The sequence below is a fragment of the Phoca vitulina genome, unplaced genomic scaffold (genome assembly GCF_004348235.1).
Source record: "Phoca vitulina isolate PV1807 unplaced genomic scaffold, GSC_HSeal_1.0 scaffold3, whole genome shotgun sequence".
Taxonomy (NCBI): Eukaryota; Metazoa; Chordata; class Mammalia; order Carnivora; family Phocidae; genus Phoca; species Phoca vitulina.
The window spans coordinates 85,017,156-85,030,363 of record NW_022589706.1 but is presented as its reverse complement, the minus strand read 5'-3'; the positions used below and the strand labels follow the sequence as shown (position 1 = coordinate 85,030,363).

Sequence of the window (13,208 nt, the reverse complement as noted above, 5' to 3'; positions counted from 1 at the left end):
ACTTTAATCCACATTTCCAAACTGACTTTCTCCCATGTCTCCCCACCCATGAGGAAACATCAGGTCTGACACATGCCCAGCTTCACTCATGCCTAAGGTACTGCTTTCTTCCCACCTCAAATTCCCATTTATGGCTTTCCATCCATCCAAAGCCTTAAAGGGTCTGCCTCCAAGCCCACCCTCCACAGAGCATTTTCTCATCACAGCAATATCTCCTTCCTCAGAATTTTTATCAGACATTATTATCTATAACACACATTTTTCCTGTCTTTCTAATGAGACTGGCAGAAGCAGAATTTACTCTTACATAGGGATTGGTTCATTATTATTTTTTCATTCAAGGGCATACTAAAAACACTGAAAATGACAATGATAACGTTCATTTAAATTGTGAACGGATGGTTGGATGTCAGCATTTTTTATCAGCAACTGATAAAACAAAGGTAATTAATGGGTATCTTGCCAATTTAAGTTATTAGAGAGATGACAGTGTTTATGGGGCTGTGTGTGTATGTGATTTTAACATTTTGAAAGTAGAAAGATCCTATATCCCCTTGTAAAAAGAAAGCCAACAAGAAAATAGAATTCATCAAGATTTTTAAAAAGGTGACAAGGGGCAAAAATGGTATGTTACCATATAGGTACAAGCAACTTTCTGTAACACGTCTGTTTTAAGAGGAGTGTACTTTCCTAGAAAGAGATACGTAGCCAAGTCATTCAATCCATAGGACTAAATACAAGTCTACTCTGAGTGTGGCCTACTTTCAACAATAGAAAAACTGAATTACCCAAAAAAAATGGTTTTCTCGCCTTTTTTTTATCAAATAAATAAGGAGAACCTGTGATCTTTCAATTCACATCTGAGAGGAAAGCAAAATAAGAAAGAGGTATTTGCAACTCAAAGAAACTCAGAAACTGTTTGGTTTCCTGGGTCACACATAACTGGTTAGAATAACACCCTTTAGTCACTTTAGTCACAGCTTTGTCTTGCAATTTTAAAGTCACTATCCATTTGTATTTATTATGGTTCTATTTCCTCTATTCTCCAAATCATTCTTTGTCAGAATTTCTGGGCAGAGTTAATTTCCAGTTATAATTTACTTGTGAATAACAACTTCTGGAAAATTCCCATTGTTTGTAATGTAGAAAAATGCCTGTATGAAGTGTTGGGGGAATTCTCAAGAAAAGGACAGAATCCAGTCCCGAAGCACAACTTCAGGATCCCTCTCAAGAAAACCTTCCTTTATATTCTTACCAAATTATGACCACCATTGGCGACGGTCCACTGAATGTCTTGTTGGCAAAAAGCCAAGTGTTATTTCCTCCGTCTCTGGGTCTCTAATTTGTTTGTGGCCTTAAAATTACTTTCAGAACCTTGCATTGTTTCCTTATTTGAATAAGGAGCTGAACTAAAGGAGAAGTCGTAGAAGAGATGTGGCCTCACCAATTAGCATTTTTTCTCAGTTTCAGCCTATTTGACTAGAAAACTTTCTCAACTAGAAAACATTCTGTGCTTGGTAGCTATCAGCCAAAGCAGGTGAGGTGTTCAGGTGTCCTTTTCTTTTCTTCCTCAAAGCTTTGTTTGCATTTTCACAACTCCTTGTACCTTATACATGCATGGTAGCCACAAAAACAAGGTCACTGAGGCAAAAAGGAGTTCAGGCCATCTGCCCCAAAGTGTCCATTAGCTAATACCCTGTGTTGAAACGCCACCCACATGGAAGAAAAGTTCACCATTCTCAAATGAACTTGTTTTACTCTTTGGAAGAGCACAAATCAGCCAACAGAGATCATGAAGTGAGTGTTAAAGGGACTCAAGCTAGGTCCTGGTTTCAGTGGAAGCTCGGGGATTAGGGAAAAAAAAAAACAAAACGTTTGAATGTATACGCACTCTTTGACAAGTGTTATTGGGTAGAACAATAAGTACAAATCATTAGCAGCTACTCTGGTGAGAATAGGAAAAACACCTCCTAGGAATGTTTTGGACCAGGGTAGCATGATAGAGAAGTCCAGCTTTCTGAGGATAAATGATAAAGCCATTATCTGTTTTTACTAGTTATGGGCTAATGTCCATTCACATCAATGACAAAAATGGAAAGGGGGAAAAGAGTAAGTACAAGGGCGACAAGCTCAAAGCACATCAATATTTCGTTTGGGTGTTCTTTACTTGGTTGGTTACTCTAATTATAGCTACAGAAGCACCATCCTGAAAAGTATTAAGCACCTATAGTGAAGGGTTGGGCTATATGATACATGTTTAAGATTCTTTAACGGGAGGAGTCCCTATCCTCTGAAAATTGCTAGTTATCCAGTAACAAAACAATGTAGTGTTACCATTATACCCAGCTATGGAGGCCTGCCAGAATATGAAGTATTATTAGATTACCATGGAAGCGTTAGGGAAGTTATCTATCCCCATTAAATAGTAAGTGGGCTAGCAGGAAGTAATTATTCATCTTGACAATGATTGAACTTTACCAAAGAGATGGCAGAACTGAAAGGCAGCCTGAGTCCATTTAAATTGCCCAAATTGTTAAAGAAAATCTTACCTTATTTTAAGCTAAATGGAAAAAAATCATGATACATTCAACTATAAATGATACATTTCGATTTTTCAGTTGGAAGAGGTAAGAGTTAAGGCTTCCTTAGATGACTCCCTCTTACAGAAGAAGCTTAAGCTTAATTCTGAATTAACCTAAAGGATTACAGACTTGAATTTCACCACAGTAGACGATTTCTAAAGTATACAATAAGCAACTTATTTGTATTATAGCACATGACTCAGATACAGCCTAGACAATTAATTGATGTTTACCTACCTGCTTAAGCAAAATTTTGGTAGTTTTGGCCCATGTACAGTATGTAGCTATGTGACCATAAGAAACTAATGTCATCCAGCACCCCACCCCATCCCCCCTTCCCTCTTCTGTAGAATGAGAAAATTGGGCTCCATCTCTCTAAGGTCTCTTGCAATTCTCAGATTCTCTATGTCTATATTGATTGACTTGGTTGCCCTAGCTATGGAACTGAAGGTTGGTAAAGATAATCTTTAGAAAACACATGGAAAAGAGAAGGGTCTGTGCCAGGCACTTAGTAGTGCATTAGGACTAATTCTCATTCTGTAGCTGAAGAAATGTAGAGGAAAACATCCTGAGGGAAGATTTTTGTATTTTTTTGGTTCTTCAAGGCACATTATTTTCCCGTAATGGCTAGAATGATAGGGTCGTATACAGACATCCATTTAATTTGGTGTGTAATTGCAAGTAATACAACTAATCTAACCGTAACCAAAATCCAAATTAGATTGAATGAGCAAGAGAGAGAATGATAGATAATTTAAGGAAAAGCTTAAGGGGGCATATATAGTTCATTTGTCCCAAAAATATGATAGTTGAAACATGAAGGCATGGAGATTCCTCTTGGTCCGGTCACAGTTCAACAACGTGCCACACAGTTACACAATGACCATGCAATTCAGTAGGAGGGCTTGTGGAATTCTTACATGCCTGTAAGATAACACATCGGGTACACCCTTTTTCCTCCTGAAAGTTTACCACAGGAGAACAGGGAGATCTGAGGCTTAACCTCTAAGCCTGTTTGCTTATCCGTAAAATGAAGATAATGCTCTACCTACATTAGGGGTGATTAGGAAGATCAAAGGAGAAAGCTCTTTAGCACTATGTGTGCCCGCCCACAGGACTCACTCCCTAAATCATACCATGAATATTGTCACTCATCGTTACCTTTATAATTTAGAAAAGAATAATAAAATTGTTTAAAAAATTTAGAAAAGAATATATGCTATTTCATATTACTATTGCTTTATCAACTGATAGAATTTGTTTTTTAGCGAGTCTTTGCTTAGATGCGTATAAATGCAGATGGTGATTAGGACTCAATTTAGTGATATACACTTGCTAAATTCATATATAACATATATATGAGTATACTTACATACGCTCATTCACATTCGTATTCATATTTATTATATACACATATTTACAGCCAAAAGTACTTTCTTCTTGAAATGTTTAATAAAGTTTCCATAAAATTGTCTCACGTTTCCACCTCTCTTTGAAGTATAGAAATTCCCTGTTTCTTTATGGAGGAAGAAAATGGATCATGTTTTTTCCAAATATTTCATTCTTTAGTAATTCATATGTTACTGGGAAAGTACAACTATTCATTCACTCAGTTAATGTTTGCTGAGCACCTAAGTATATAGGTGCATAATTATTTTTCCCTATCAGAAAATTTGATATGACAAGACCATGGTCATCCAACAAATATTTATCAAGTAGTGACTATGTGCCCAGGTCTTATGTTTCAAAAAGGATCTGCAAACCTCAGTTGGAAGTGGTTTATTCCATCTTTTTGGGTTGGTTTCTGGAATTACCACTTTATTGGGTGGTGTTCACCAAGTAGATCACATGCATTCACTGAAGTAGGTGTGTTGCTTGTGTAAATAATTAGATTCCTCCTTAGTCAGCAATACATACCAGTGGTATCAGTAATTAGGGAGAAAAACAGGAGGCATTTTGCAAAAAATGCTCATTAGGTTAATTCATTTTGCTTTTTGTATTATGCTTGTAACTTACTTTTCAACAATTTCCCTTTGAATCTCATTGAGTGGGGAATATCCATTTTAAGAGATACTGCTTTTTTAGGAAGTTCGTTCAGGTGCTTAGATTATTTACAAGGCCTCTGTTACTTTCTATGGAATCATAGTTCTATAGAATCTTGTGGGTTTTATTTTTGTTCTTACTGGCATTATCAATACCACTGTTTACTTCTTGGTACAGTAATAAACCAGCAGGACCTAGAGATTCTAATTCATATTGCTTGTACATTTCTGACTAAGAGTTCCACCTAAGCCTGATAAAAAGAGAAAATAATGAGCCCCTGTATTGCTTTGTCCTTTTGTTAATCCGGTTTCCTCTCTCTACCCTGAGTATTGTTTTGGTTTTGTTTGTTTCTTAGGATATTTTAAAGCAAATCCAAGACATGTAATTTCACCCATAAATATTAAGTACATACTTTTAAAATTATGACTAAAACTTTCTGATTTTATTAAAAACGTCTTTTCCCAATTGGTTTGCTCAAATAAAGACCCCCCCCCCCAAGTCTACCTATTACCTTTGATTGTAGTTTCTCAAGTCGCTTCTTAATCTAGAAGAGTCCCATATTTGGATTCCAACTCCTGACTTATTGAAGACATAAGTTCAGTTGTCCTACAGAAGGTCCCACAGTTTATATTTCCCAAGAATAGGTAGTAAAATCAGATTTTGATTAGGTTCAAGTTCAAGCTCTAAGGCAAGTATATTTTAGGTAGTTCTGTGTTCTTCCTATTGTATTGTATGATGTCTACCAGTTATCCCTATTATTAATGATAATACTGAAACTTAATATCTGCTCCTTTGGTGGAAAAGATTTCAGGAATCCATATTGGGGGTGCCCTAAGTCAAGTGCTCTAAGTAGCTTGGTTTTAGTGTTTTAATTCCCTGAGTGAAAATTTTTCTTTTTGTAACTTAATGTTATGTTGTCAAAATTTTTAAAGTCATGGAGCCCAAAAACAACATAGATCTATTCTGACATGTGTTGGTTAATCTAGAATGACCTAATTTGTCAAGGGAGGTTTCCATGGAATGCCATGTCACCAAAAAGACGTTTAAACATTCTCTCTTCAGTGAAGGGGCACATTCCCAAGAATATGCTTTCAGCACTACAAAGAGGGACTGGTATAAAAAATTACAAATAATTATTAAATATAAATTCCTGATGAATAGAAATAAATTGCTTAAAGATTTTTATTTCCTAAGATATTGGGTTTTTGTTTGTTGCAGGAAGAAATCTTTCCTGTTTTCTGCTCTGTATGCTGCCTTTATCTTTGGTGGTCGGCACCTGATGAACAAACGGGCAAAGTTTGAACTGAGAAAACCATTAGTGCTCTGGTCTCTGACCCTTGCAGTCTTCAGGTAGGTTTTTCTTCATTTTCCCAATGCAATCCATCCATTTCATCAGACTTGGCTGAAAGAAGCAATGCTTGAGCATTTTATAGCACGTATTTTGGATTGTTCAATACATTGAGGATAAAATAAAGCCATGTCCAGAGAGTAGGCCTTCATTGCAACCAACTTGCCATATTATACTCAGTCTCTTATTTTCAGGCTATCTCCTTTCTTGTCCAAACTGCTCATGCAGTGATCCAGTTTATCTCGTAGGCCTAGAAGCAATGTGTCAGTTCCATTACTGTTGTTGCTTAAATATAGCCGAAGGGCTAAACGCAAAGCCACACTGGTAAACTATTGATCAATGGCAGAGTAGGGTTTAAATGTGCTGGGTATGCTGTTACTGACTAATATGTAATCAAAAAATGGCACTCAGACACATGACTGGATACTGGACACCTATCTATGTCAGTATTACTAGACCAGAGAATGCTGTTAGCTCTGCATCCCCAAAGGCACCATTCACCCCCATTGCCTGGAGCTGACTTGCTGGCTTATGTTTATGCAACCAGTTCTTACTTTGTACTGGCTAGAACTCATCATAGAGGCTGTCAGGACCAGGCCCATCTCTCCAGAGGCACCTGGCAGCCAACATTCAGACACATTCCTGGAAGCTTGAAGGAACTTTTCTAGCTTTGTAATATTTGATGATCTAGACCATCACAAGATTAATTAGCACACAGCCGGTATCCATACAAGTGCCAGAAAATACTTTCAACACTAACAAAGGCACCGCTCTATTTATGTTCTGCTGGTCAAAACCCACAAGTTTGTAACTAGGCTTGGGGTAAGGGGGAGTGGAGGAAGTAGATGTAGATAGCCTACAAATAAGTAACTATTTTAATATTTATGAATATTCATTTTTATTTTTTCATACTACATATTAACTGTTCCACTAGGCAGAAATAGAGGGTATCATTAAAACCCTCATTAGTTACTTAAGGCTTTTTAAAAAGAATCATGCAGGAAGAGAATGTTCATAAACTCTGACGATCTGCACATTTCCGTTATGTCAGATCCCTGCGTCCAAACACTCATTTGCGTGCTACCACCGGCTATCCTCTAATTCGGTGCATTTTGTAAGTTCGACATTTGAAGTACTCATGATTTGGACCTGTCACTAAAAAATTCTTCAATTTTAATCTGAATCAGGACATGATTCTCTATAATACAAACAAAATAGCATTTTCATTTTTGTTCACATCTAAGGTTCACAGAGCCTGCCTCTACTAAAGTATTTTGGTATTTGAGGAAAAAGTTATCTTTTTTTTTTTTTAAGATTTTATTTATTTAGTTTAGAGAGAGCGAGCATGAGCACAGGGCTGGGGGGAGGAGCAGAGGGAGAAGGACAAGCAGACACACCCCGCTGAGCGCAGTGTGTGACACGGGGCTCAATCGATTCCACAACCCTGAGATCGTGACCTGAGCCGAAATCGAGAGTCAGGAGCTAACCAACTGAGCCACCCAGGTGTCCCAAGGAAAAAGTTAATCTTTATCCTAATGATGCCTTTCAGCATTTTACAGAGTTTTCAACAGAAGCCTTTAGCTTTTGTTTTTTTTAAAACTTGAACACTTATGAGCAGAGAAGAGTACAAGGAGTGCCCCCGTGCACCAGTTACCCTGCTTAAAGAATTATTACCAAATGGGTTAATCTTCTTTCATCTACCAACTTTCCTCTTTCCCCCAAATTCTTTGGAAATAATACAAACTTAGCTATTTTTGAATGAAATGATACCACTTCTAAAAGTTAAGTACTCATTTTAAACACCGGCCAGAGTATTATGATCACTTAAATTAGTAATAATCTTTTATCCTTCAGTGTTCAGATTTTCCCAGTTGTCTCATAAATTTTTTTTTCAATTTATTTTTAAGAATCTGGATCAAAGTAAGATCCATACATTTCCATTGGTTGGTTTCTCTTAACTTACAGTTTTCTACTTTCCTCTCTCCTCAGCCCTCCCCAACTCCCAACTCCCCATCCATCCTTCAAAGAAAGCACACATTTGCCCCTCACAGTTTCCCCAGACTTGCTGATCTTGCTGATTGCATTCTGCTGTCCCCTGTATTCCTTATTAGTTGGTAGTTAGATCTAGAAGTTTGATTATATTTAGTTTTCACATCCGACAAGAAGAAATTTACCTTTATCAACTATTCAGTTATCCTAAAGTATATACAGTTATAGCAAAGGCAGGATAAGTGCTTGATTCTTTTGCCATATTTCTCATTTTCCAAAAGAGAACTTAATTTGATTACCTGGCATGTAAATAATAATGTTTCTTTTTCCTTAGGTATCATTATGAACTCATGGATTTAGACTTTATGTGTCATTGATTTTTAGATGAATTTGATTTAGGTATGTTTTTGTTCATTGCTATTATTCTTTTTGATGCTGAGTTATCCATCTTTGGCCAGTGTGAGTCTCTTCAAGTTGGCTCCTGAATCCTTTCACATGCATTGATAGTGCTCATAGCTTGATTTTTTTTTTTTTTTTTTTTTTTGGCGGGGGAGCAGGGATGACAAGATATTCCAGGCCAGGCATATTGCATATTCCTTACCCAGAACTGGGGTGAGCCATTTCTCCAAGGAGCCCTAGCTCCTTTGGGGGAGGGGAGATAGTATTTACAAACCACTGAGTTCTGGGGGTGTTGTTGTGGCTAAGGTAGTTCTTATTTCTAGGCCTTTCAGAGGCCAGAAACAGATTTTTTTTTCAAGAGTTGGCTTTGATACTTGTAATTCATATTTGCTAGTAGAGAGTATTTTACTTATATGTTCTTACATCTCCTTCCTCTCGTGCCAAAATCCAAGTTCCCAAAAGAATATATGTTTGAATGGCTTTTGCCTTACTATAATTCACAAATTTTCAAGTCCATCTGCCAATAGGGCCCAACAGAGAAGTTCAAAACTTCCTTGCTCGGAAGACATTCTTGCATTCAATGGCCTGCTTCTGTTCGACTTCCCCCCTCTTCACCACTATAGGATAAGATATGATCTATTTGGAAAAAGAAGGAAAGAGAAAGAGAACCAGAATTTTGAGTTAGAGGAATTAAAAATGCAGGGAAGGGAGGAACAGCTAATTTTTTTTTTTTTTTGGAAAATCATTGAAAATGTGATTTTGTGTATGTGTATGTGTCTGTATTTTGCTGCTTAGGAATAATTTCAAGCTTGCCCATTAGCCTTTTGTAGTAGCCAGAGACTGATTTGCAGATGCCACACACTGTGTTTATTCATGAACGAAGACAACTGAGATAGGAATTAATTTGGATATGCCGAGTACTTAAGCAAAAATAAAACCCTGTCTTCATACCAATCTACTTCAGAAAGTGGTGTGGGGTTTAATCTAGTTTGGCAAGAATTGCCAATAGAATATTTTTCTTCTTTCTCTTTACTTTTGGATATTGACTGAATATATGATAGTAGCCTTCATACGAGCCATATACCATTTAATTTATTGAAAGCTGTCCTCTAGGTTTGAATGGAGTCAGTAGAATATGATCACGACTGAGTTTCCACCAGGCCTGCAATGTATTCATTCTTTTGAGAATGATTTCTCCAAGTTTTCCTGGCAGTTTCTCCCCATCACCTGGCACCTGCCCCACCCTTTTCAGATTCAAACCATCAGCGTCTGGTGTCACTGAGTCCTTAGGAATATGACTGGGATGATGACACAGTGCCCTACCTACATCCCACCTGACCTAAGGACAAGCATTTCTTTATTTTTTTTTTAATTTTTTTTATTGTTATGTTAATCCCCATACATTACATCATTAGTTTTAGATATAGTGTTCCATGATTCATTGTTTGTGCATAACACCCAGTGCTCCAAGCAGAACGTGCCCTCCTCAATACCCATCACCAGGCTAACCCATCCTCCCACCCCCCTAAGCATTTCTTTATTTGATGAGCTAATTCTGTGTGGCATTTGGCCCTAGATATTTGAACCTTTCCTTAGGATAAATACTGAGAAAAATTCTGGTACTTTGAATTAGTAAATCCTTTAGATGAGATTGTTTCTCCCAGCAAAAATCATCAAACACTTCAAGGTGCCTCTGATCCATTCTTCTTCAACATCGCTGAGTCATTAAATTATGTTGCTATGGTATCTTGGCTGGGTTACTACAGTTGATTTGTAAAGCATTTTCTATGTATTTATTTAATAACTCCAAATCCTTCTAGATGGGGTAGAGATGTGCATGCTTCTGACCCAAGCAGCCTTCATCCGGTATCTGTGGGGCAGTGTTTTCTTGTCTTTGGTAGCGTTAGGAGTTTCAACGAGCCTTCCTGGTCTCCGACTTAGAACAGTTCAAAGCAGGGGGCCTAGTCAGTGTACATCAGAGTAAGACGTGCTGCATATTTTTAGATGCCAGTATCACACTTGCTCCAGATTTGCTTACTCATGTTTCCTGGTGATTCACTCTGGCCTCAACTGTGTTAGGCTTTATTTGCACGAAGCCAAATGTTCCGGGGCGCCTGGGTGGCTCAGTCATTAAGCGCCTGCCTTCGGCTCAGGTCATGATCCCAGGGTCCTGGGATCGAGCCCCGCATTGGGCTCCCTGCTCCGCGGGGAGCCTGCTTCTCTCTCTCCCACTCCCCCTGCTTGTGTTCCCTCTCTCGCTGTCTCTCTCTCTCTCTCTCTGTCAAATAAATAAAATCTTAAAAAAAAAAAAATGACCAACCAAAAATAATCACTTAAAAAAAAAAAAAAGCCAAATGTTCCGTGCTTTGCAGTTTGACTTCTCACCTTGTTATTAACTGGCCATTTTTCCCATTGAAACTAATTTTTATTTCCTGGCTGTATTTTTACTTTGTCATTAAATTTCAGTGTTGGCTTAAGTATATAATATATTCAAGCTTAATAAAAAGATATATATATTCTTTGTCTTTCTTTAGTGAGATTTCCAAGAACAAAGTGTTTAAAGACAGCACCAGAAACATTTAGAAAAGTATGTTTAACAGTGCAGAGCGGCAGATGAATGGTGTTTAATTAAATCTATTTGTGATTTTTTTTACACACACATCAGTGTTGAATATCTAGAGAATTATTAGCAACAGTCTTATTATTGTTAAGGCAACAAATACATAGTAAAACCAACTGAAACTATTCAGATGACAAAATATGACATCTAAAAAACTTGTTGAAGGGGAAATACATCGCTGACCTGTATAATGATGGGATGTTGAAAATGACAAATTTCAGAATAACTTAATCAATTTATTAAACTCAAGCACCTCTGGTCTAGTATTTTGTTCTATAGTTACCAAAAGTGGTCCCTCTTGATCTACAAAGAACAACATTACAGAGAATGATTCTGGTGATAGTAATGATATAAAAGAAATGGGTATATAAACTATAAATGTGACAGGAGTAAAGCTCCTATTGTATTGGTAAGACGTTAGAAATTTCACATTTTTAAATGTAGCACCAAGGGAGGCAAAAGTAACAAAGGAAAAGATACCTCTAGAAAGCATATGTTGAGTAGTAAAAAAAAAAAAAAGCAAGCTGCTGAATAATCATGGGAATGTGATGCCTCGTCTGAAAAGTTTCATAACCCATAAATTAACACTACATTTTATTTATTAACATATATGCAGTAATAGCAAAAAAAAATAACATTTGAAATGTTCAGGCTAGTGATTATCTCTGTTTCTGGCGAGGCAGAGGGAATGAGGGTCAAAAGAAGTCTTCAGCTCTTTTTTTGTAAGATTTTTATGTCATTACAAATAGGTCAAACAAAAAAAAGATAATTGCTTTGATACAAAGTATGGATGGCAGGTTTTTTGTTTTGTTTTTGTTTTAGTTGAAAGCAAATAATGAAAAAAATCTACTTTTCAAAAGAAAAGCTAGCAATTGTACTTAATAAGATTCTGGCGAAATGCTGGTATACATTAAATAAAACAAGCTTATATCCAAACACAAATTTTGCCCTATTGACCCTCACACTTCCCCTCCCTCCCTAATGGCAAGTTTATAGTTAGAATTAAGAATATTTTGTGTTTTCTCTTTTCAGACAACTGTCCTGAGTTAAGAATGTATGTATGGCTGAAAGAATAATTTTAGGACCTCTCTTTTCTGTCCATTTGTTGTTTGACTCTTAAAGACCATCTAGTATTTCTATATTGTATACAGATATATGGTCTGATGGACAACGTATAGACAGATGGAAGTCAGATATTGCTCACTTAAACATTTGTTCATCATCTCATTTTGTCAAAATGTTTTGTTTCTATGTAGATTCTATTTGAAAATGTAAAATATGACTTTATTGATATATATATTGGCATATATATGTATGTGTATATATATATCTCAATACTTTGTGCCTTTCTTCCTCTCTGGATTTTGTGCCATTTTATCAAGGAACCATAGAAATCATTGCATGCTTTGCTTCTGATGCCATATTTATAAATCACAGCTTCTGTCTCATTTTTTAAACTGTAACTAATAGATGTATAGAAAAATCTTCCTTCCTGAAGGCAGGGTGTATAAAAGTTTTCTTTGCCAAATCAAATAGATTTTTCTCAAAAATAAACTGTAAAACCAGAGAGACTAGAGATAACACAATAGCCAGATAACATGGTTGTTTCAAAGGTCAGGTCCAAGAGCGACAGCAAAACACATTTTGTTTCCCTTTGCATCAAGAGAAATGTGAAGCATCTACACTGAATAAAAAACCCAATAAATTACTAAGGCAGGAAGCCTAAAAAACAGTAAAGGCAAAAAAGTCCACTGCCCTAGGAAAAATCATCCCTACATTTTACTCGGTACTTCCAGAGTTGACTTCCTTCCCTGATGAAGGGCACCCTGTTAACATTTTCATACATGAAGATGACAGGTCGAGTCTGAAAGATAATGACTTTCTTTAGCATTTTGAGTTGGATTTGAGTCCCTTCCTACCTGACAGCTGCCGAATACTCTCCACAGTTGGACTCATTTTGAATATCAGTTTTATTTATTTATTTGACAGAGACACAGCGAGAGAGGGAACACAAGCAGGGGGAGTGGGAGAGGGAGAAGCAGGGAGCCCGATGTGGGGCTCGATCCCAGGACCCCAGGATCATGACCCGAGCCGAAGGCAGACGCTTAACAACTGAGCCACCTAGGCGCCCCTGAATATCAATTTTGCTATTCTGTTAAACTACTTTTGCAGCAGAGGAACTACCGAACAAATGACCACTACAGGATAAAGAGAGCTCTTTCCCTGC

General features: G+C 37.1%; 1 protein-coding gene across 4 annotated transcripts in view; it reads left to right on the top strand.

The window, feature by feature from the left end:
- ELOVL6 (ELOVL fatty acid elongase 6) overlaps positions 1–13,208 on the top strand; it is a 148,997-nt gene that overhangs the window by 94,135 nt on the left and 41,654 nt on the right. For all 4 annotated transcript variants that reach the window (XM_032401010.1, XM_032401009.1, XM_032401011.1 and 1 more), the window contains exon 3: positions 5,844–5,975. In XM_032401010.1, coding sequence (XP_032256901.1) covers positions 5,844–5,975 — 132 coding nt within the window. The remainder of the gene's footprint in view (positions 1–5,843; positions 5,976–13,208) is intronic.